The following is a 25,219-nucleotide window of genomic DNA, read 5'->3' on the forward strand; positions in this document are numbered from 1 at the left end:
CAGGCGACCGCGGACGTTAGGGGGACGGGGTCATCATTTGGGCGTGGGTGGTTGGCAGGGGCGGGGTCATCATATGGGCATGGGTAGTAGGCAGGGGCGGGGTCATCATATGGGTGTGAGTAGTAGGCAGGGGAGGGGTCATCATTTGGGCATGGGTAGTAGGCAGGGGCGGGGTCATCATTTGGGCGTGGGTAGTAGGCACGGGCGGGGTCATCATATGGGCGTGGGTGGTAGGCAGGGGCGGGGTCATCATATGGGCGTGAGTGGAAGGTGGGGGTGGAGTCATGTGACCGTGGGCAGCAGGTGGGGGCGGGGTCATACTCTGAGGCGGTCCAATGGGAGCCGGCGACCGGCTGGTGGGCGTCGGCCCCGGAGCCGCCTGATAGGAGCTGGGCGGGGGGGCGCTCTGATAGGGGCCGGAGTTGTGGAATCTGGGAGCGCCGGCATGCGGGTGGGCAGACTTGGCGGGAATCTGGTTGGGAAGCGGGGGCGGACCCGCCATGCCGTAGCCCTGGCCTACAGGCTGCAGCGCCACAGGGGGCACGGAGGGGCCTGGAAAACCAGAACAAAACGCAACGAGTTAACCAGGGCAGCTCTACCTCCAATTCAACACCTCAGCTGCCAACAACACGCACACGACAAGAAATACTGTAAACGGTTTTTTGTACTGCCCCCCCCCCCAAATTTTCCAACTTATGATGCCAGGAAGAAATATGTGAAAATAGCTGAAGCCTCTCTGCCTCAGCTTTATCCCTCGGTCTGTCACTGGAGCTCGCCAGCCAGGCGTAATCTGGAGGAAACGCGGGCATGACACCCCACCCCACCTCACCCATCCCACCTCACCCCACCCCACCCCACCGCACCACCCACCCCACCCCACCGCACATTCCGACGTCGGATGGATGTCAGCAGGTCAAAGCAGGTCATGGACGTCGATTAGCGGCGCGGAAATTAAAGTTTTTGTTGTTTTTTTTGATGTCGGTAATTTGATGAAAAAAACTGATGTGTCTACAGGTAGAAATGCGGTCGTGACATCGCTCAGTCTTCCAGCCGCGCCGCGACTCAGATGGGACACAGAGCCGGATTATAATCCCTGCGTCTGGATTTACAGCAGCCGTCCACTCGCTCACACACGGAGGGGGACACACTTACGGAAAACCAGGAATCAAACGGAGCAGGGGCAATAAAAAGAATTCTGCACCTGAGGAGGCAGGTGGAGAGGTTTTCAGGGTAAACACTTAAAATACTTCACCAGTGGGCTGCTGAAAAAAGCAGACAATTCCGAGCCTGCGGTGCACAGGAAGCCTACACTGAGCAGATCGTAGTGCAGCTGCCACAGACAGAGCATGTGCAGCAACACAGTAGACATGCTGAGGTCAGGAATTAAAAAAAACACTAAATGGCGAAAAAATAACAGCAATCGCCGCGTTTCCGGCAAATGGGGAAATCTCTCTAAGAACTGCAAGGCCGACCCGGCGGCTAGCGGCAAAGCTTCCATTCAGACAACAGCCCTGGAACTGCCACAAGTCAACAGAACCCTGAGGAAGAAGTGCAAGGTTAGATGCACAAAAGAAAGATTCCTGGCTAAAAGCTTGACTGCATAGAAATTCTCTAATTCATCTGACTGGCTTAACAGACAGGAATTAATAAGTCACATACCAAGATATACTTTATATGCACTGCCAGTCCAAACTGGTCAACCAAACCTTTCCTGTTTTTGCATTTGTATACAAACCAGAAATTCCAAATCAAATTCAGACAGGGCTGCCTCAACAGCCAATGAAAGTGAAACGTAATAAGGCAATGCTATGCAAAAGTGGGGAAAATATACACGCACTCGACTTGGACAAAAGGTTTCAGATACGATGGTGTCGAGTCAACAGGCATTAATGCAGAAGGAAACCAAAAAAAACAACAGCTGGCAAGCACTGATTTTCAGACAGAACAAATCGGCCTTGGGAAGAGAATGAGGATTTATTGCAAATTAGGAAACCTTTAAGGGGTGGAGTACTTCCAAAAGCACATATTAACAATGGGGAAATAATAAGGAAGACTCAGAACTAATCAGAATGGTTGTGCTCAGAGTTCAAAGATCCTCGTGGGTACAGAGGTTCCGGCGAAGAGATAAGACTAAAGCCCTCATCGACAGTCCCAGCAGTAAACGGCCTTTCCTGCTGCCACTGAAGTTCCCTCAGAGCACAGTACCCTGCGCTATGAGCAAGGAGTTCATCCGGCCAGCGGCGCTCCCGAACCAATCGTTCTGAGAAGGGGTCAGAAGCCTGACAAACCCCAATTATTTGTGGCAATAGGAGTATGATACCTAAATCTTAAGGAAACATCAGTTTTTACGTTTTATATAGAAGAAGAAAAAAAAACATTTTGAAAATAAACAATTGTATGAGCGGTGCGTTTTTGCAGGCATGACTGCTGTGCAGACTGTCGTTGCTTTTAAAAGGCCTATTGAGACACTGAGGAATAACAGTAAAAACATACAAAACTCTCCCATAGTACATTTCCCAAAAAGTGACTACATGGCAACTTAAAACTTCGCTGACTGATTCGTTGGCGCTTTATACTGCTGGCTCGCGCGCACATGCCACATGTACACACTGCACTTGCGATTGATACTGCGCCAAAAAAGCTTCACAGCGCCGAATAACTGCAACGCCAGACGTAGTTGTTAGGGTAACACTCATATCGGCGTTTGTCCACGTTAGTAAATAGCAAACACATTGTAATGAACTGTAGGGAAACGGGCTAATTACGCACGACAATCACGTGACCACAATTCGCTAACAAAACCTATACAAAAAATGACCGGCAGCGTTTACATCCCACGTTGCCAAGATACGATGACGAAGATACGTAGAACCAGCTTAATTATTTTAAGTGGAGGTGGAGTTTCATTCTATGGATTCGAAAACTAGATCTCAAGGGTGATTTTGACGAATTCATATAATCAAAATACAGTTTTCAAACGACTCGTCTTCAGTTAGTTAACTCGAGTAAATTCAATTACACTATTCAAAGGTCCCATGTAATTTAGAATAGGTCGATAGTTATGAATATAACCATTAATTCGGTACTATCCAGTATTTCCTGTTTGCTCTGAAGTGTTACACTACTAAATACATTCACACTAGTAAATACATTCACGCTCGTGTTCAAATTAAAATGACTTATGACTGATATAAAGTTTTTGGTTAAAACATTTTTCTAACATGTATCTTATTTTTAACATTCCTACGATTCCACCACTAGCGGAGAAGTTAGCGGCGACATTATACCCTGAATGACATCATGAAACTTGTGCAATTTCAACTGGCTAACGTTAGCTAGCAAGCTGGCTACAAAGTAACTCAACACGCTGCCACAGAAATGTATCCATTTACTCTCCACTCGACTTCCTTTGAACGCTTGGTTAAATGGCTGCACTATACTCAACCAGTCAGCAATATCTTACGGTCTATGCATCGTATCTTTATCTTATCCCTACGTAGGCAATCGGCTAGCTAGTGCTAGCGAGGTTAGCCCTATCGCAAGTTGTGAGCTGGATGGCTAACGAACTGTAGCTGTCGTTAAACTTTTCAGCTAACTCTTAAAGACAGTTTCATACGTCCGCAAGAACTGTGAGATAAAACCCCAAACAACAGGCCAGTTTTAACTAAATTACTCACCATTCGTGTACGGCTGTCCTCCCGCCCCATTCTGAGAGTTGTACCCAGAATTTGACATCTTGAAATTGATACCAGAACAAATTTAGCTAGCGGTGTCTAGCTGGCGAATAACACACCGTGAAACCTAGCTGGGTAGCCAGTGAAAACAGCTATACTGACGGACCGATTTGGCCTCTGACTAGGAGGTCGATGTTTAAAAAACAGCCTAATACAGAAGCATGATTGGGGATGTTCCCCGGGTTTCTGGGGGTACGGGCCCTGCTTGGTAAAAGTACTCGCAAAATCCTCCTCGACTCGCACAGGAAGTAGGGATCACCCTGGATCAACGTAGACGAGACAGACGTACAACCCTTCTCACACATGCGCAGTTGGTACACGTGGCATTTCCTGTGTAAGGAACTTTTTTGTCGTACGAGAAACAAAACAAGATCGAACGCTGCAGTATACTTGAATTGTACTTCAAAAAGCCCTGAAGGAGCGTTTACTCTGCATCGCGAACGAGAAGTGTGTAATTCCTTGATAAAACGAAATTATCTCGCCAATCAAATACATTTCATTGCCTGAAAAATAAAATATATGTATTTCAAGCGTGTTTAAATCATAGAGTTGCATTTTGGTCAGTGTGGTAATTTTTATATTTGTTTATATTCTGCTCCATACGCCACAGAGCTTAAAAATTGTCCGACAAAAATAATCTATTCGAGCATGGATTCTGCCCTCACTCTGACACTACATGGGAATACACGGACCAATTGCATTCTTGTTTCCTTATCGGGCACATTATTGCGAAACACGCGCAGGAAGAAGTTCTGTCAGGATCTGGGAGCAGTCAGTCGGCCATTGATGTGTGTCGTGGCTCTGTAACAAAACACGAAGACAGAAAGGAAAGGTGAGATATAGCACGTACGGGAAAGGAGAGCTGTTTTCATTATTTTAATAGCAAAATTCTTCACCACACTGATCACAGGTACGTACGGAAGTGTCTGATCGCTATTCCCGGCTTGTCTAAACTATTAGATAACAGTGAGCTGGTTGCCAAGCTAACTCGCCAGCCAATGTCTATCTAGCTCGCTAGCTACCTAGTTAGCCAGACTATTTTTCATTATTTTCGTATCAAAAATATTCACCACACTGATCACATGTATGTACTGAAACTTGCTATTCCTGCCTCGCCTTAATTATTAGATAGCTGGTTGCAAAGCTAACCTGCCAGCCAATGTCTATCTAGCTAACGTTAGCTATCTAGCTAGCCAGATAGAGCACGGATAGAAACCGCTGTCAATTTGTGACTCTTCGGACACGTCAATTATTATTCTTATGCATATAGCACTGATCAGTTGCAATCGGAATTAATCAGTTTATACGCAGTATCAGGCTTGCTAACATTACTTTCAGTAGTGTATGTAGTACCTCCTCGTTAGTTGGATTCGGACGTACCGTAGTTATATAGCTAGTTAGCCAACAATTGTGAGCTGGACAGATATCAGTAGATCCAGGTATGTTGGCTATGCTGACTGTGGAACATTTGGCTCACAGGCTGGTTAGATTGCTTAACAGATAGCTAGCTACATCTTTAACTGCAATGTTAAGAGGCAACTTAATTTGCTTGTATCTAAGTAGTGTAACGTTAGCTACCGCTACTAACCTCACTAATAGACCGACAAGCCCATTAAAACATTTAGCTACGTATCTAACCTTAGTGATGTTTGCTTATCCAAATGAGCTAAGTCACAAATGCTTTCAGTGACTTATTTTACAGGTTGCCCAGCAGGTCCCCCAACTCTGAAAAAGATTTTGGTTTTTGTCCATAACCTGTTAGGTGGCATACCGATTGTCCATCCACTTGTGTGTGAAGTGATGTGTGAGACCTGCTTAATACTGGTCTTGCCTGGACATTTGGAAAACTTGCATTACCTTAATCGTTACTGCATCTTCTATCGTGTGCCGTCTGGCAACGAGCTGATTCAGCTCGCCTAAGTGGCTTTCCTTGATAACATCCTGAATTTCTGTACTTTGGCTCCGTTGATGCAAAACGCTGAACTTGAAGTGAATAAAAAGGGTCTCTTGTGCACACAGACGGAACCGACTTATAATAGCTTCAGTTGGTATTCATAGTTGGTTCAGGCTTTTGTTGACTTTTTGAAAAGTTTTTTTTAATCTGTTGAGACCGGCCCAATTTCATTCTGTAACAAAGTTAAATGTGAAAAATGATCCCCACGACATGTACCCTCCTCAGGCATTTTTTCAGTGTTGAATTGCGTGCTTTATATCTTGCACAGTTTCAGTTATCGTGTTGTAACTAATCAACAAAGAGGCACTGACAGTGACGTGTCATCTTTGAATAGCAGATCATTGCGGACGGTGAATCTAGATCAACAGTTACGCTCTTAGTAATCTTGTTTAGGTTTACTGCTCTTGTAAAGTAAATCTTTTGGGGATCTCGCACAGCTGGTATCGAAATAAGTCTGGCTGGAATATGGAGTGTACCTCAAAAAGAAGCAGAATATCCTGAACTGTGACCTCAGAACTTTGCGGATGATTATTTATTTAGCTGTTCAGATTTGCCGCTTTTCAACACGTTTGCAGTGCCCGTATAAATGCTCCTTTCACCAAGCCTGATGCCATGGCAACCGGGTCAGCTGGGCGTAAAGGAATGGGAGATGAGAGGCCAGCTGGTGTATTTTTGGATGAAAATCATCTCCGTGTCACTTGTGCTGCTCACGTGCCGAGACAATGTCCACCGGGATGTCTGTAGCACGCGCAACTCTCCTTCCAGCTCATTTTGCGTGCAGTATGGGCACATTAATGCATTGGCAGTTGCTGTAAAAAAATGTCGGGTTTTAAGAGTGCATGCAATTAAAGGGCAACGGTCAGTCTGTATGTATTCTTTTTTTTTCTTCCCATTTTTACTTTTGCATTTGGCAATCAAGAATCTCTTTCCTGTGTAGATTTAGAATTTACGTTTACCAGTTCAATGTAAGTTACTTTGAATTCAGTGCGAGAACAAAGGTGTATACCATTATGTGTGTTTATTCACAGGCATGACTCTGTAGAATATACTGTAGAATGTAATCTGGTGAATGTTGTCTTTTTTTGGGGGGTCGGGGGGGGGGGGTGGGGTGGGTTAATAGTAAGTTCCGAAAAGCGTATTTGCTTGGCATGGACGCCTGTCAAGTTAATCTACACAAGGCAGCATGTAGAGTTGTTGTCGCACTATTTAAGCCCATGCAACCTGACCCAGGTTCACTTCCTGCTTGTAGTGTGTGAGAGGGGAAGAAGAGTCTGCTGACGTGTGGTTTTTTGCCCTGTCTGCATGTTCGTGACCTTTGCCCCCCACCCCCACCCCCCCCGCCCCCATACTTTACCCCCAGCCCTGTGTCCGCATTGTGTAATCAGAGCCACAGGTAAGATGGCATCGCATTGATTTGTGAAAGAAGCACGGTTACAGCAGAGCTATCATTGGAAATAAAGGCCTGGTCCTGTAGCCATTGCAGGGTTTCACCACATAATAAATAGGTCCAGGCTGAGGACAGCAGAAGCATGGTTTTCCTTTTCATTCCACTCCAAATGCTGCTGTGAAATGAACCGGGGGAGGAGGGGGGTAAAATAGGCTTATGTTTTGCAAGAGTAACCGAGAGGAGATTATTCCATAGCTGAACCTGAAGCCCATTTCACCACTCAAATTCTAAGTAGCAGGAGTATTAAGAGATTTGTCCACCCTTTTTTAAATTTCTTTTGTCCAGTTAATTTGTACACGTGATGCTTTGACGTAAAATGATGCACTGTAAAAGTTCCATATTCCACTGATCCCCACATTTTATAGTTTTGCGTGCTTATTGGTGTAGGTATAACCTAAATGGCTTGTTTCTTTTTGTTTTGTTGTTGTAATATTAGACTAAAGACATTGTGCACAGATTGCAGGCATCTTAAAATCCAAGCTATGTCCTAGTTTGTCGTCATCTGTCCAAACCATGCTGTTTTATCAGGAAAAACATCCTGTGACAGTTTACACTTGCGTTCTTAGATTGGTCTGTTCATGTGCAATTTGTCCTGAACTTTTGTTTAGATAAATGCATAGACAATTTAATATTAATCTCTTTCTTTCTTGGTTCCTATTGTTATGTAAGAAACCAGAAAAATAAAGTAGACCTAAATTCGGTAAGGGCAAAGTACATTGCAGCTAGATTAAACCTAGCCTTCTCTTAGCTGTCCTGTAATTCTCAGACTATGTTAAAGTTGCAATGACTGTATGCTAAATATTAACAGACTGGCATGAGGGGGTTTTTTCATACAGTTTGCTTTGAAAGCATGCAGGCAAATCTTTTCTGCAGGTCCTCCGTGTTGAATCACGGCTGAATTCTTCAGTGTTTGCGTTGGGTAATCGTTCAGCCGGTTCATTCTCAGTGCTGTTTTGTTTGATTTGTTTATTTTTTTAAGAAAAAAAAAAAAACAGGCAGTACGGGTTTTGCCTGATGACGCTGTGGGTCTGTAGGGCTTGGAGCGGTTCTGTCCCAGCTCCCACACTGTCCCCCCCCCACCTTGGGCGCAGCTGTTTGTGTTTCTACACGTCCTGCTTGTTCCCCTCCTTCGCCAAGCACAACCTCACTTCCTGCTTTTCCTTTTTCTCTTTCAGGATTGACAACATCCGGATATGTCCTTCATATTTGATTGGCTTTACAGTGGTTTCAATAGTGTATTGCAGTTATTAGGTAAGCACTTGATTTCATGCCGCACACAGTCCAAATCTAGCACACACACACACACACACAAACACACTTTTATCGAAGCTGTTTTTCCCAGGACTAGTCCTTCTCTTAATCTCAGGTATCGCTGGCCAGTGAACACACACTCCCTACTTGCCTAAATGCTTTTACAGGAATTTTCCAATGGGAATTGCTTGACTTGTTTTATATTTATGAATTTGTTTCCCTGTATATCACATATAAATGTTAAATGACTTGAATTTGCGATTGTCCACTGAAACTTAAGAGTTTGCTTCCCCTTGTGGACAAGAGTGGTACTGTAGCATCATTCTGAGGCACCTTGGCAGGTCTGTCCAGGGGAGAAGCCAACCATTTTGCGTCAGACTTTATGGGCCAAAGTACAGAGTGACTGTATGGAAGGCTTGGGCCTACAGGGTTGCATCACACCTGCAGTGCTCTGTGACTAACGGTGAAAGATCACTCTCTGTCACTGCCACTGCAGCAGCTCAGTATTCATGAAATGCCATGACTGAAGACCGAACAGCCACAGATAGCATATCAAACCAATACCAACCTGTGAGCAGCCACATAAGGAGGCATGGGGGTGGAAGTAGATAGTAGATCTGGATATCTGGTCTGTGTGTAGAATGTCTGTGTTCTGTTCTCCTTAATTTCTGTCTGCCGTGTTCCAGGACTGTACAAGAAATCTGGCAAGTTAGTGTTTCTTGGACTGGACAATGCTGGCAAGACAACCCTACTGCACATGCTCAAAGATGACCGATTGGGACAGCATGTGCCCACTTTACATCCCAGTAAGTTTCAAACTTTTCTGCTGAACTTTAGTCGAACCCACAGCTGCAGGACAGGCCCAGATGGTGGGTGAGAGGTGCCCGTCCCGAAGCTCCTCAGGGTGTAGGCTTGTCTTTGCTTTTCTTTTCTCCAGCAGCTTAAAATGAGCGGCCATCTTAAGAGTGAAGAGACCAGGCGAGTTAACCATGTGATCTTCTGCTCTCACTGACTGATGATGCACGGCTGGTCACCCGTGGCCCAGATAAATGCAGAAGTTTCATAAAGTTGAATAAAGTTCAGGAGTTTGTTGCTTCGAAGCAGTCTGTCTCATTCAGTCTTTTCCTTTCAAATTAAACTAAGGATGAAACGGGGAGGTGGCAATGTTCTTGTGACGAGAATCGTACTCCGTTCAAGCTGAGTCGTCAGATTTAAGGCCTTGGACGGTTTCATATGTATTGTGTTTTTATGTTGTATTTATATGTTTCTGGACTGGGTCCATTTAGAAGTGGTGTAGCCCCCATCAGAGAAGACACGCATTTAGTCTTTATCCGCGGCTGTAATGTAAAAGTGCAGTTAGCCTTTGTTAGCGGCTGTATTATTAAGGCTGATTGGAGCTAATGCTAACGTGAGAGAGCTAACCGGCGCTGTAACTGTCCCGTTTGTCCCATCAGCTTCTGAGGAGCTGACGATCGCTGGCATGACCTTCACCACCTTTGATTTGGGTGGCCACGCACAAGGTATGCACCCCACCCCCACCCTCTCTTACCTGTGTGTTCACTTTCACCTCTCTTTCACCTGTGTGTTCAGTCTCACTCTCTCTCTCTCACCCCTGTGTGTTCAGTCTCACCTCTCTCTCACCTGTGTTCAGTCTCACCTCTCTCTCACCCATGTGTTCAGTCTCACCTCTCTCGCTCACCTGTGTGTTCAGTCTCACCTCTCTCTCACCCATGTGTTCAGTCTCACCTCTCTCTCCCCTGTGTGTTCAGTCTCTCTCTCTCCCCTGTGTGTTCAGTCTCACCTCTCTTTCTCTCACCTGTGTTCAGTCTCACCTGTGTGTTCAGTATGTGTTCAGTCTCACCTCTCTCTCTCTCCTGTGTGTTCAGCTCGCAGAGTGTGGAAAAACTACCTCCCCGCCATCAACGGCATCGTCTTCCTGGTGGACTGCGCAGATCACCAGCGACTGGGCGAGTCCAAAGTGGAGCTCGACGTGAGTCTGCCCCCCCCCCCCGCGCGCCCCCCCCGCACGCAGGGCGCTGCGTCTCACGCCGCCTCGCTCACGGTCTTAAAGCACACGGCACAGCGTGTCACTCCCAAACGGTTCAGCCCCTTCAGCAAACACGCCGCCCTGCCACCGACACCGAGGCCCGCAGCGCCTGTCCCGACCCGTCCCGCCCGTCCCGCGGCTGAACGGAGGCCCCGCTCTGAAGCGCCACCGTCGACTGACCGAGCTTCAGGATGCGCCCGCCCTGCGTGGGGGGAGGGCGTAGGGTAGGAGGGTGTAGCGGGGAGGGCGTAGGGTAGGAGGGCGTAGCGGGGAGGGCGTAGGGTAGGAGGGTGTAGGGGGGAGGGTGTAGGGAGGCGTAGGGAGGGGTGTAGGGGGAGGGCGTAGGGTAGGAGGGTGTAGGGGGAGGGCGTAGGGGGGAGGGCGTAGGGTAGGAGGGTGTAGGGGAGAGGATGTAGTGGATAGGAAGAGGGCGTAGCGGGCTGCACTGCTCGCTGCTCAGCTGTTGGCAGGCATGTAGGCCCCAGGTGCTCTCTGTATCCGGGACGTCATGTTTGCTGAAGCTCTGCTGATGTGACTGGAGGCTGAATGTGACACTCATTCCCACCCCCCCACACTCATTCAAGCCGCTCCTCTCGTCAGACAAACGTCTGACCCCCCCCGCGGCAGCGTGGAGTTAGTAATGCTCAGGGTCTGGATGCTTTATCGAGCCCTGAGCCACCGTGTCACCCCGTCTGCGCGTGATAGCCCCACAGAGGCACCGTCTGATTGGCTCAGGGTCCGAACGCGGTCGTTTCTGGGGGGGAGGTGCATCATGGGAGTTTTTCCCCAGCGTGTGCTGGACGCGTAGCGACTGACGCTCTCTCCCGCTCGCTGTCTCCCGCAGGCACTAATGACAGACGAGACCATCGGAAATGTGCCTATCCTGATCCTGGGAAACAAGATCGACAGACCAGAAGCCATCAGCGAGGAGAGGCTGCGGGAGCTGTTCGGCCTGTACGGTCAGACGACGGGAAAGGTAGGGAGCGCATGCGCGAGCCCTCACACCTGCGCCTGCCCCCCCCCCGCGCTGAGAACCGCCGTCTTTCACACGCTCTCCTCTCTGCCTCGTCGCCGTCTGACACGGGCACGGTGACCTGCTGCGTGCCAGAACGCATTTTCACACGGCTGCTAACCAAGGGGGCTACATCCACATGGTTAGGGAGCTGGGCTCATAACCGAAAGGCTGTGGGTTCAGTACCCAGGTAGCACACTGCTGCCGTACTCTTGAGCAAGGTTCTTTACCTGAACTGCTTCAATAAATATCCGGCTGTATAAGTGGATTGTGCCTATAAATATATTAATAATTAACTGAATAAATAAATAAAGGTAAGCAATGATCGTAAAGATCCACACAGTGCTGATGAAAAGACTGATTTAACTCTTTGAAGTGTAGTTTTTTTTGTGATGTTTTTTTTTTTCACAATTCTAAGTCGGTGTTCTAGAACTCCGCTGCTTTCGGTCACCAGCAGTGATTGTGACATCAGCATCAGAATGTTCAGTTAAGAACATTCCGATCGCGTGTTTGTGACCTCACGACTTAAAGGGCTAAAGCCGTAGTGCTGTGGAATGGGGTGTGTGGGGTACAGGGGGGAGTTGGGCGTCCTTTTTCTCCACCCCCGTGACCCTGCTCCCGGGTTCTCTTCCAGGGCAACGTCCCGATGAAGGAGCTGAACACGAGACCACTGGAGGTGTTCATGTGCACTGTGCTGAAGAGGCAGGGGTACGGGGAGGGGTTCCGCTGGCTGTCCCAGTACATCGACTAGAGCAGGAGAGGAGCCGCCCACCACCATATTCAACCCCTCCTTCGGTTATGAAGTCTGCCTCTGCTCTCACAACACAACAGCCTGAACCCAACAGACTTTTTTATTGGTTGAACATTTGGTTACACAATTGTCATACTTTTTCTAGAAAATAATATAGTATTGACTCTGCAGGAATGTCAAGTCCAAGGTTGTTGAATTCTCCCATTTTCTTTTTTTCTTTATTTTTTTTTACCTGCCCCTTAAAGATCGCTGCGTAATTCCAAACCCAGTGGATGATTATTTAGAGAAATATCAGTGCCCCAATATCTTTCGAACATTGAGACCAGAAGTCAGTAATGGCATGCTTCTGAGTGCACATTTTTTAACAGCAAAGACTTGTAGACATGTCAAACACGTGACCTACAGTATTTAACGTTCATGTTAATTTCCTTAGTTTTTTTTTTTTTTTGAACGATTTCAGTAAACATGTGGCCACTTGTACATGTTACCTTGAACTTTTTGTTTATTTCTGGCTGCAACCTTTTTATTTTTCGTTTGATATAACCACAGCATTGCAAACAGTGCCCCTTGTGTCCTGAGTCTTCTGAATGTTTATGATGGTGTGCGTGCGATGGAACCTTTGAGAACAGGTATGTTTCATACACACTACGGATGGTCCTTCGTCACTCGTGTGAATGGGACGCACGCTTCTTTGACTTTTCAGGCGACGCAGTGCACTTTGGGATAGGAAACACGACAGGAGGGAGGTTGTAGCCGTTATTGGGGGGGGGGGGGGGGGTGGATGCCAGATTGTTCTTAAGTGAGTTTGAGGTATGGTTTTTCGGTTGGGGCTTCAGCAGATTAATTGATGTCGAAGTTATCGTGAGAAGAAGGAACAGTACCTAGCTGTGGGTGGAACTGTTGGAAGTAGCGTGATTGTAACGTGCAGTAATCATTAGACATGGTTTTTATTCTGCAGTACTTGCAAGGTCGTAATCTTGTTTGCGGCATACTTGGGTCCTTTTGACATCGATTGCGTACACAAACCTGGAAGGATGTCGATGTAATACCGTGACTCCAAAGAGAAACCGTGTGAAATATGAACATGTATTTAATAATCGAGAACAGGTAGGCTAAACGCGAGGAAACGAATATATGAAATGTATACGAACGCCATACATGGATTTAATGCGATTTCCAGAGTAGTGCCCAGTGTAATCGCTGTGCATTCCAAAAACAAATCTGCATGCCTTGTCCTTTAATCTTTTTTAATGACCACATAAAAATGGAAGTTGACAATGCAATAAATGCCAAATTTCCAGTTGAAGAATTGAGAATAATCTCATTAAAAATAACTTAGTGGAATGGCGCATTAATACACATTTTATGTTCTGTTACTATTTTCTCTCGCCATTTCCTCTTATATTCTATACTTCATGAGCTGTTCCATTAGGATAAATTCCTTGTTGTTTGCAGCAGAAATTGTAATAAATGTTTGCAATGAACAATAGACTATAACGTGTGTTCAATTAACAAACCCCGACGTGCTTAGCCACGTGTATGTGATGAGTATAGCTATGCTAATTTGTTTTGCAATCACGTGCAGCATCTTTATTGCACTCATGAAAGTTGTGTTTTATGTGGCATCAAGAATGCGCAAGTTGCGTACTGTTGCGTCATGTCATTAAGATTGTTCTGGAACAGGATCAGGTGTGACTCGTGACTTTTAACACTATACATTTTCCATTCGAACACCTCGTTCCACGATGAGGTCCATTAGCCGTAATAACATCGGGAAGCGATGTGATTTGGGAATTCCCCAGAAAAAAGGTTTAAAATAAACGGTCTGTTTGGAATATCTGGAGGGGGTTTGCTATGGGGGGAAACACTGGTGGGCAACAGTCAGTCAAGTGTACGTAAGCCTATTTACAAACCATGGAGCACGTGTTTTACAGACATAAACCTATTAATGTCAATAGATATACATATAAGAGATAACTGAATATATTATACATACAAGATCAAATTACATTCTGAAAGACAAAAGGCGTAGGCCTAACTGGGAAGTATCTTTCGAACAATTGCACAAATTACTGAAATACGTAATGATGTATAAGGTGCATCGCCGCTAACAAAAAACTTCATTTTTACATTTTGAAACGTTCCATTTGTAAAATTATACCGCATTGCGCAGCTGTCATTATGTAATTTGATAATGTGGCCTCCAGAGGGCAGTATAGGTCATTGTTTTCAGGGGAAATGTTTACAGTGTTAGATTCTGCTCTCGGAAGAAGCAACGCAATGTAGGCAAACTCCCAAATGTTCTTGATACGGAGTACGATCTGTCATGTCCTGAAAATTCGTAAAAAGTACAACAAGAACAGCAATAATGATGATACGTTTACGTATAAAGTTCCTCGTGATCATTGCACACTATCAGATCATGCATGCACACCCCTACAGCTATGACGGGAGAGAACAGCACCAAGGCCACCGCCAATAGAAGTTTCCCACAAGTCTTGCTGCAGCCCTGTTCACCCCCAGTCCGTCCCTCTTCCTTGGTTACGTCGTTGCCCGGCCTTTCAATGGCCGCGCTCAGAGTGGGCACCGACTCTACCCGCTGCACAGGACCTCCGCGGTGACATGGCTGCGGCTTGGATGCCCTCCTTGCGTCTGCGCCTGCGTCTCCTGGAGCGCTCCGGCTGCCCGGCCCGCGGCTCGATTGATGTGTAAATCCCGGGCTCTCTGATGTTTTCGCCGCCGCCTCGCCAGCACCAGGTGGCGAGCCTCGGTCTGGAAGCGGCGCGGAAAGATGCCCGCTTGGGGTCGCGCCGCTTTGTGAAGGAGACGCGGGGAGTCCATTCTCCACTGACAACATCGTCCGAGGGTGCATTGGCATATTTGAATGTTTGTCCGGGATTTGGGATGAAAGGCAAGGAAAAGAGAAAAAAAATCCTAAAAACCAAGTGTCCTGTTGCTTGTTTGAATGATGCTGCTGAAACAGTGCCGCACAGAGAACAGAAGTTATTTCGAGGAGTGCGTGATGTGGGAATTTCTGGAACCGATATCAGTAACCCATATTCATTTGACTGGTCATATTGGCTGATGCTCTCCTGTGTAACGTTACAGTACACATGCCCAAATGCAAACTGCAAGCAAGTTTCCACATTCGTGGAAGATGTAGATGAGATCAGCTTAAAGTTTATGTAGGAAAAATGCAACTAATTTTATGTGCGCAATACATTATTTCAGTTTTCTTAGGATTAAACTGAAAGCATGCGTATAGGGATTTGTTGAGTCTGCTATAGCTTTGTGTGTAAAAACAATACATTGAAAATAAAATAGGGTCAAATGACTTTGTTTGGGCTACTTTTTGACTATGACATTGTCACTTCATTTACAGCACCACATCATATCCTCTCTGGAATCATCATAATATAACGTTGCATCATCACAATGGCCAATTCAGATAAATATTCTAGCTATTATTGGCTGATACAGATACGACCCTAGTACCATCATACATCCCTACTTATTTCCTTAAGTGCCGTAGAGCCACCAGTTTCTGGTCAAAACCAGTCAAATCAATGTATCACATTTCAATGGTTTTAAAACAGCAACGCAAGTAGAAAAAAACCATGAACATTTACAAACATTTTTTCCGTTTCACATGAAAAGCCGTTTGATATTTCTCAGAGGTGTACTTACTTTCCTCTCTCACTCGCTCTTCTCCAGAACTCTCCTGACTTTTCTGTTGGGGCGTTTAAGTAGCACAGTACTTCAGTTCATTCAAATCACCTTCTCGCGTGCTACACTTCCTTCTTCACAGTCTTTTCATCTCGAGCCAAGTGCTTCACGTGGTGACCGAGCCGTTTATTATCAAGGAAATAATCGGTAAATAATGTTCCCGTATTCCTCAAGGGTGCCAAAATCATATGTGTAGATTCAAGCACAGAATGAACCGAAGTTATTTTCACGGTAGGCCTTTTGAAGTATTAATGTCAGTAGGCCTACATGGAAAGGCAAATTCTTAATAAAATCATAAATATTTCCCATTAAATATTTGTATTCTATGAAATATTTTCCATTTATTAATACTGAAAAGATGCCATTTTTTCTTTTAAATGTGTGGTGCTACAACTCAACACAACTGCATGTTAAATCATACACAGTTCAAAATTATGTCTAAGCAGGCCACTGGCAGATACAAAACTAAAAATGAAACCCTTTTTAGTCCTAAAGCCCATTTAGAAACTTAATTTAATAATAATCTTTGCAAGCCTGCCAGCCTGTGCCATAAAGCCACTATAACTGATTCAGAACGCCACTGCCTTGTCTTCAACCTTTTCAAGTTCTCGCATGTCACACCCCTGCTGAGGTCACTCCGCTGGCTACTGGTCACCGCCAGGATCAGGTTTGAGGTCCTGACTCTGGCCCACACCTCAGCCAACAGGACAGCCCCCACCTACATACAGGACATGATTCAACCCCACACGCCAGCTCAACCACTCCACTCTGCTCCACACCAGCTCAACCACTCCGCTCTGCTACACACCAGCTCCACCACTCCGCTCTGCTCACCCCAGCTCCACCACTCGCTCTGCTCCACTCCCTCTGCACACTCCAGCTCCACCACTCCGCTCTGCTACACCCAGCTCAACCACTCCACTCTGCTCCACACCAGCTCAACCACTCCGCTCTGCTACACACCAGCTCCACCACTCCGCTCTGCTACACTCCAGCTCCACCACTCCGCTCTGCTACACTCCAGCTCCACCACTCCGCTCTGCTACACTCCAGCTCCACCACTCCGCTCTGCTACACTCCAGCTCCACCACTCCGCTCTGCTCCACACCAGCTCCACCACTCCACTCTGCTCCACTCCAGCTCCACCACTCCGCTCTGCTCCACTCCAGCTCCACCACTCCGCTCTGCTACACACCAGCTCAACCACTCCGCTCTGCTGCAGCAGGGCGACTTGCCCCCCCGCCATCCGGGCGAAGGGTTCTCACTCATCCCTGTCACAGAGCTTCTCCACCCTAGTCACTCGGTCACTGCCCATCATCTGCCATGGTCTGAAGATGCATCTCTTCAGACTATACCTGGGCTAACTTTAACCACTCTGCGAGGCACTCCCAATCTAGGATCGCTCTTATTACCTGAATCCTTCTATCTCAATCCTTCAGAACTTTCTTGTTACACTTGTATCTCCATCCAGCACTTATATTGCACTTGTATCGTTATCTTGATGTTGTAGCTTATCGTCACGCCTCCTACGTCGCTTTGTATAAAAGCATCTGCCAAATAAACGTAATGTAAAGTAATGAAAAAATAAAATAAAATACAAAATCACAGAAAATGACCCCACAGACTCAACTTAAGAAGAACATCCTTTTCTGAAAGCACTGTAGAGAGTCTCATCCACAGTGTCCTGTCAGCGTTTCCCTAAAGGGGGCGAAATGAGATGTCCCCACTCTCCCCCCGTAAGGATGCCAGTTTCAGATCTTTGTGTCTGCTTGTGTTCTGCTCATGATTGTTGCAAATTATGCTTTCCTGGCCTCCCATCTGTTGTTATTTAACAGATTAAATAGCCAAGAACCTAAACAAGCAGACATCATGTTTAATTGTGCTGAAATGTCTAGCAGCAGATGATTGTGAATCTTTTTTTTTTTTTACGAGCTGCCACAGCGCTGTTGTTTTAGTTAGTAATTCATATTTTCGGTTCACACTTCTAGCATTCTGACACATGGGCACATGAGCCGGTCCATCGATTTATGATTGACACACGATCCGGCCTCATAACACAGCTTGTCCCCGTGTTTATGCCGAGGAAGGGAGGGCAATATCTCTCTGAACACGGCTTTCCAATTAACACGCTTTTAACACAAATAGTCGCCTGAAGAAATTCATCCATCCATTATCTGAACCCGCTTATGGTGAGCAGGGTCGCCGTGGGGGGTGCTGGAGCCTATCCCAGCATGCATTGGGCAAGAGGCAGGAATACACTCTGGACAGGCTGCCAATCTATCGCAGGGCCTGAAGAAATTATGATCCAAAAATATTGACAATTATCATATAAATTACATAAAATTTCTTCTGAAGGAAGCAAGAGAGAAGTCCTCGCCAAACACCCCTCTGATTCCGAGCGCTTTTATATCGAATTCAAAAGGGCCCAGGACAAAATGCCCCAGTTGCCCCCCCCCCCCCCATCTGCGGCCCTGGTGCCTTGCGATGGACTGGCGATCTGTCCAGGGTGTATTACTGCCTCTCACCAAATGCATGCTGGGATAGACTCCAGCAGCTCCCTCAGCAACCCTGCCCACTGAGTTAGATAATTTATGGATGAGTAATAATAATAATAATTCAGATGTTTCTTGTTACAGATTACAGATATACTAATTATGTGATACTGTTTATTCTGTACTTTTCTCTTTCTACTTCCTCTCTTCGGAGATTTGCCTGATGTCTGCAGTCTTGCAGGGTCATTTAAATATTGCACAGACCATGAATCACAAACGGAATAATATGGCTGGAGGAGAAGACTCCTGGGTCTCGGTTTTAATAACAGGCAGAACCTTCTCCCCACGTGCGATCCTCCACTGGCCCACAATTCCTGCCTTCAAGCAATTACTTCTCCCTGTTTACAGTTTCCTGCCCTTCACCCAGTGCCTGCAGGGATAGGCTCCAACACAGACCCCACCCATCCCCCCACGATCCTAACCAAAAGTAAGCAGGGCTAGAAAATGGATGGATGGACATTTCCACTATTTCATCATCTACAATACAGGTCTAATCATCCAACCGGGACAGACTTATCCCACAGGATGGAACTACTCTCCTCAGCGTTTCACGCTTACGTGGAAATAAACTGAGTGGAATTTTCTTTTACCGTCAGTGTAATAGTCCCATTGCCTAAATGACCAAAAACGTGACATCAAGTGACTCTCACCATTTCTTGAGAAAATCTTTTTAATCCTTCCTAAAGAATTGTAAATTAATAGGTATTGAATGTTTTTTAATACAAGGAAATAACAACAAACGTCCTTGCCCTGGCTCCCCTGTCCATAAAAAACAAGTTTTCAAGTCTGGTAAAAAGAATTTTGTAATTGGAAGGCCAGTCCAAAGAAAGCATCCAAGTGTTAATGAAGAATGCTCATTCAAGTTGAACACTGTCTGCTTAATTCAAAATAAAATAAAATAAACACGACGTTGGCGTCATGGTCTTTCAACACTGGTAATTTGGAGGCCTGGACAGGTCCCTGAAACACACACCCGCTGCTAATTAAGATCGAGGAAGCGCGCTGGTTTCAGATATCGCTTCCGGGTGAGAGAGATTAGCGTTTCGGTTGAAAGCTATTCTGACATGCGGCCTCGGGTCACGTTCTGTCAGAACGAGGGCGTACATTTCACGCGCAGCGTTTTGTAAAAGCGCTGTTATTAGAAGGCAAGGAGGGAAAACGCATTCCTTTCAAGCGTTGCTACTTTGATGTTTTTTTTTTTCTGCCGGTACGATACACAATACTTACCGCTCTATTGTATCCCGCTCAATGGATTTGCAGTAAGTGTCCACCCTAATGTTAAAGTATTGTAGTTCGATGCCACAAGCAGGTCACCCCAAATACTGTAATTCTGCAGCGCTTTCAGTATCGTGATGATGGATAAATGCTGTGAAGCTGTGATAAAGGCGGGAAAGAAATGGGCCACTTTACTCGACAGGATTAGTCACGCATGTGCGGTACCCAGCAATCACGGCGCTATGACATCGCCAGTGGATCCCAGTCACACGCACAGTACTGTTTTTTCATAGTACCATGTTGGTGCACAGTAAAAGAAGTCTCGCAAAAAAATAATAAACCTGTCAATAAGGTTCCCTAGTTGTGACTATAAAGACTGCGTACCAGTTTACATTCACACAAGTTATCTCTGCCATTTCTCCAGGCAGCATAATGATGACAGAAAGGACTTTGAGAAGAGTTGGAAGAATTTTTCCTAATGGGTTTAGTTAGGTTTAGTGCACCCCAAAATACAGCAGCATTGGAGGGAACTGAAGCTCAGTGTCTTCCCCATAAAAAAAGGTTAATATTAATATAATAGGTTAATATTATGTATTTTCCTAGAGGACATGCTGAACTGGGCCTTGCACTCTGGTCTTATCTGTGTGGGGAAATCGTATAAAGTGATTGAATATGATGCACTGTCTGAAGGAAATATTTACAGACATTATATACCTGGAGAATCCAGGCTTTAATATTTTTTGGCTGGACCGCAACAGCAGGGCCAGCCCTACAAACGCGAATGTCTGTGACTGAGTGAGTGACTGAGTGAGTGAGTGATGAAGTGACAATTGGTTGGCCGGATCACGTGTGTTAGGTCCAGCCACACACTAGGTTTTATCCTGGTCTTGTTTCCACAGTGATCATCGGCATTACAAAGAGATGCGCAAAGAAAGGGGGGGAAAGTTCTGCACGGATACACAAGCCCAACTCAAGGAACTATTCAGGAAATAATAATTCGGGGGAATTTGTGTCACCACGACAACACGCAGCAGGAAAGATTACCCTGCAGTTCTCTGAAAAAAAAAAAAAAAAATACAAAAACACTTCCTTGTTTTCATTCAGCAGCAGGTAGCCACACACCTTGAGATGAGAAGCAAAACAAAAAACAAAACAAAAACAACACCGAACTGGAGAGAAGCGTTTCTATTTATAGTGTTGGGGAATAGAGGGTGTCACAGAGCTGCGTCCTTGAGTACGGAACCCCCGCACATTTACACCCGCTGTCGAGCTTTACGGGAGAGGCGAACCTGACCGCAGCGCCAACCTCCTCCGGTCAGAGTATCCACACACAAACAGACACAAACAGACCGGGGAGATCTGCAGATCCACACACACCCCCCCTTTTAAGGAAACAGAAATAAGCCAGGGGTGCTGTCATTTTATACAATCTGCACCAATTTAACTTCTCTCGGTACAGATGACCATTCAATTGCGAAAAATATAACAACTTACCGTAATGCAAAAATCTACATCTTCATAGACTGACATACAGTACTGTGAACCAAGCAATCATGTAAATAATATTAGGTGAATCCCACCAAATATGGGAACATATAACAGGTTCTGACAGGTCATAACTGTGGTCATAAAGACATGCACATGGCCAGCAACACTGGGTATGCTGCAGCATTAAAATGATGCTCAACTGGTATTTAAGAAGCCTAATGTGTGCCAAGAAAACATTCCCCATACCATTACACCACCACCAGCAGCAGCCTGCACTGTTGACACAAGGATGGATTCATGGTTTCATGCAGTTTACAGCGAATTCTGACCCTACCGTATGCATGTCAGGAGGTCAGCTGCTTCTGAGATGCTGGAGACACCAGGGCTGGCACTAGCGATCATACCACGGTCAAAGTCACATAGATCAACCATCCTAACGTTTAGTCGACCAGCTACTGAACCTCTTCACCATGTCTGCAGGCTTTTTGTATTGAGTTGCAGCCACATGATTCGCTGTTTGGAGGAGCAGTCTGTTTGTGGTTAATGAGCAGGTGTACCTAATAAAGTGACTGAGTGTATGTGTATTTGCTTAGCATGGACAAATCAGGAATATTTCCTCATACAAGAGATATTTCCATGAGGAGAACAAGGTGTACAAAATGGTGTGCGGGAGAAGTGCCTCAATTTTGACAGAATAACCTGCATCCCTCCACCAGCCACAAGATGTCAGTAGTGAGTCAAGATCCAGATTGGCCAACACGCAGACGTCCTTCCAGTATTTATTTACCCTTTAGATTCCCAGGCCTGTCTCTGACGTTTTCTATGAGGCAGTTTCTGCTGACAGACAGCAGGCTGCCAAGGCAACAGCCACCCAGCCACTCCACTGCCCGTTTCTAATGGAGGTGATGCTTGTTGTTTTGGCAAAACTCACTGTGATGATAATATCCCCCCAGAGAGGCATCCACTGTCGTTCAACTGTGACAGGACTGTGCCGGCTCCTCCTAGTGTCAGGATGACCCAACTACAGTATCTGGGGGGAGCCCCTCTGAAAATGATTTGGGGGGGGGGGGGGTGGAGACAACATAGTCCATACTAAATTATGAATGATATAAGTGCTCCGGCTCCTGTTCCACCCTGGATCTCTCTGTAATCGTCCAATGAAAAAAAAAAAAAAAAAAAAAACTGCAAGCACCACATACATATACTGCAGGACAATAAATAAAGCACACGTATGTGGACACAGCCAGCCGCTAACCCAGGCAGGTCCATGTGAACGATCTGAAGCCCAAATCACGTCCGTTCCACCCAAAGCCCCCAGCCCAGCCCTCTCCCGGGTCCTTTTTCTTTCTTTCTTTTCCTCGCAAACTTAAAGCAGACCCCATATTTCTGCCTCCGGGGGGCGATTTATAGGGCCCGAGTAGGAAGCGGCACTTCAGCGGCTGCAAGAGCAGGCTGGACCGGGACCAAAAACAACAATAACAGACCGTGAGTCACTTCCAGAGAGGGACCCGGGCCGTGTGTTAAACACAAGTCCTTCAGAAAGTCATCCGTGTTGCTCTAAGATCAGCAGGCCTTTAACTCACACCAGACAGCACCAGCGCACGCGCGTCGACCGTGCAGCCAGTGGGAACCGATCCGCAGCTGAGGCAGTCTCCAGGGTGCCGCGCAGCCCTCTGCGAACGCGCAGTCGCACAGTCCAGCGGGACTGAAGAGTCGCTGTCACAGCGTATTTTTAGTTTGCTCTATTAATCACCCAACCGTGCGATTAGCGGGCTTTCGCCATTTAAGCTCCGATAACCTTTCAGATTCACCGCGATAATTTATACGCTTTGATAACAAATACAATGCCAATATGCTAACTAAATAAATTGCTTTGTTACATTACATATATTTGGCAGACGCTTTTATCCAAAATGACGCAGATGCTTTTTATCCAGGGTGCAACTAAAAACATAATAGATGAATAGGTAAAAGTAAACTTGTTAAAAAAATGTAATAGTTAGGGTTAGAAACAATGCCTTTCTCCCTTCGTCATTGTTATTAAAAAAATAATTTAGGTTTCTCAAGTTAAATATTTTTAAAAACTAATTGTCACCTGCTCAAAAAATGTTTGGTTAATCGATGCATTATTGGCAAATATTCTCAGAGTAACACAAATAAACTGAAACGCCTCATTTACATTTTGTCCATTCAGAAGAAGCCTGCAGCCATAGTGGCTAACACATTAGATCCGATTAGTGTACATTCAACACAAAATTGCCAAATGTAGACCAAGAGCTGGGAGCACAGTGACTTTTCAGCGAAGGAGATGCATTATTACATGGCTGTACGGGAGGTGTATTATTACATGGCTGTACAGGAGGTGTATTATTACATGGCTGTACAGTGGATTCATTATTATGTAGCTGTATAATAAATGCATTATTACATGGCTCTAGAGTGGATGCATTATTATGCAGCTGTATAATAAATGCATTATTACATGGCTGTAGAGTGGATGCATTATTACGCAGCTGTATAATAAATGCGTTATTACATGGCTCTAGAGTGGATTCATTATTATGTAGCTGTATAATAAATGCATTATTACATGGCTCTAGAGTGGATGCATTATTACGCAGCTGTATAATAAATGCGTTATTACATGGCTCTAGAGTGGATGCATTATTACGCAGCTGTATAATAAATGCTTTATTACATGGCTATAGAGTGGATGCATTATTACGCAGCTGTATAATAAATGCGTTATTACATGGCTCGAGTGGATGCATTATTACGCAGCTGTATAATAAATGCGTTATTACATGGCTCGAGTGGATGCATTATTATGCAGCTGTATAATAAATGCTTTATTACATGACTATAGAGTAGATGCATTATTACGCAGCTGTATAATAAATGCTTTATTACATGGCTATAGAGTAGATGTGTTATTACCTGGCTGTGCAGAAGGAGGATTATCACTCCTGGCAGAGGAAATGAGACGGGGAGCCGGAGGTACACAGAAAGCACTGCTTTATTGACTGCATTGGTCAACCACACCAGAGACTGCTGGGATGACAAGGTCCAGGGAGGACTGGGAGGACAACAGTGGACGCAGCCGTCGTTAAGGCAACACAAACAGCATGCAGGTACAGTCACATTAAACGTCCTATTGCTTTAAAGATCGATTAAACATGGAAAATGTACAAAAAAGGAAAAAAATAGGTTTTTGCACTAATGAAAAATACATTTTTTGTCGTTTCTTTTGTCCTACAAAGATTCTAATACAAGAAAATAAATATTGCAAAAAAAGCCAAAAAATAATTTAAAATAACTCTTCTTTTTTTTTAATATATCTTCAATATTTCTCTTTTTTGCTATTAACAAATGGCACAACATTCTTTGAAACAGAAGGATAAACTCCTGCAACATTCATATTATCGTATCAATATAACTGACGCAGAGCGGAAATGTTTCAGGAATTGTACACAGCGACAGAAACGCCGACGGCACTAAAGGACAAATAAAGACCGCCGCGGTCTAGCGCCCCCTGGCTGTGGCCGCGGCACGGTGACTCCACGGCGGAAACTGAGCGGATTCGGCAGGGGCGTTTGGTCCCCCTTCGGGGGGGTCCCGTTTGGAGAGCAGGTCCCGAGCAGCCGCTGGGGACAGCTGAACACGCCCACCACCACGCTCACGCTTCAGGTTTTACCCATGAGCCTCGGAGTGACGGCGCGCACCTGTGGGCGCGACCCGCTTCCGCACAGGTGCACAGGAGGCGCTGCGTGCCTGTGCCAGCGCGCGACGGAAGCCTTTGGGGAAAAGCGTCCGTGCGTTCAGGCATCCGCACGTGCATCTCAAAGTGTTTCAGACGAAAAAATTCCGATAAAAACTCCGGGGAAAAAAAACCCCAAAAAGAACGCTGAAGAGGACAGATGATTGGCTGACCCGCTTGGGTCCAATTCCTCTGAAGGCGGCTTCCTGTTTGTCATGCAGGGGCCTGTTTTTAAGGGGGTTAAGGCCGGAGTACGTTTTAAAGTATACGGCGATAATTTATTTA

General features: G+C 45.7%; 2 protein-coding genes and 1 long non-coding RNA gene across 4 annotated transcripts; 1 reads left to right on the forward strand and 2 right to left on the reverse strand.

Moving 5' to 3' along the window:
* Nucleotides 1–16: 16 nt before the first annotated feature.
* On the reverse strand, nt 17–4,263 carry LOC135262674 (uncharacterized). The gene is made up of 2 exons (XM_064349792.1): nt 3,678–4,263; nt 17–552 (listed from the first exon to the last, which is right to left on the reverse strand). Exons 1-2 carry the CDS (start codon nt 3,733–3,735, stop codon nt 17–19), a joined length of 594 nt encoding a protein of 197 aa, XP_064205862.1. The 5' UTR covers nt 3,736–4,263.
* A 165-nt stretch (nt 4,264–4,428) lies between these two features.
* Nucleotides 4,429–13,683, forward strand: sar1b (secretion associated, Ras related GTPase 1B). Of its 2 annotated transcripts, none has more exons than XM_064349791.1 (7): nt 4,429–4,566; nt 8,311–8,386; nt 9,073–9,192; nt 9,841–9,906; nt 10,273–10,376; nt 11,278–11,409; nt 12,080–13,683. In XM_064349791.1, the coding sequence occupies exons 2-7, from the start codon at nt 8,329–8,331 to the stop codon at nt 12,194–12,196; spliced, it is 597 nt and encodes a 198-aa protein (XP_064205861.1). In that variant the 5' UTR covers nt 4,429–4,566; nt 8,311–8,328; the 3' UTR covers nt 12,197–13,683. The 2 variants fall into 2 exon arrangements, with proteins under 2 accessions (XP_064205861.1, XP_064205860.1); XM_064349790.1 differs by having other exon boundaries at nt 4,498–4,644.
* Nucleotides 13,684–14,163: 480 nt separating this feature from the next.
* Nucleotides 14,164–16,022, reverse strand: LOC135262681 (uncharacterized). Its single transcript, XR_010332276.1, has 2 exons — nt 15,884–16,022; nt 14,164–15,170 (listed from the first exon to the last, which is right to left on the reverse strand). It is a non-coding gene; the product is annotated as an uncharacterized LOC135262681 (long non-coding RNA).
* Nucleotides 16,023–25,219: the final 9,197 nt, after the last annotated feature.

Source organism: Anguilla rostrata, chromosome 9 (genome assembly GCF_018555375.3).
Source record: "Anguilla rostrata isolate EN2019 chromosome 9, ASM1855537v3, whole genome shotgun sequence".
Classification (NCBI taxonomy): Eukaryota; Metazoa; Chordata; class Actinopteri; order Anguilliformes; family Anguillidae; genus Anguilla; species Anguilla rostrata.

Coding starts and splice junctions, on each gene's coding strand:
- sar1b (XM_064349791.1), top strand. CDS start 8,329: ATGTCCTTCATATTTGATTGGCTTTACAGTGGTTTCAATAGTGTATTG. Junction 9,907..10,272: donor TTTGGGTGGCCACGCACAAG/GTATGCACCCCA, acceptor CTGTGTGTTCAG/CTCGCAGAGTGTGGAAAAAC. Junction 11,410..12,079: donor ACGGTCAGACGACGGGAAAG/GTAGGGAGCGCA, acceptor GTTCTCTTCCAG/GGCAACGTCCCGATGAAGGA.
- LOC135262674 (XM_064349792.1), bottom strand. CDS start 3,735: ATGTCAAATTCTGGGTACAACTCTCAGAATGGGGCGGGAGGACAGCCG. Junction 553..3,677: donor AGGACAGCCGTACACGAATG/GTGAGTAATTTA, acceptor CTGGTTTTCCAG/GCCCCTCCGTGCCCCCTGTG.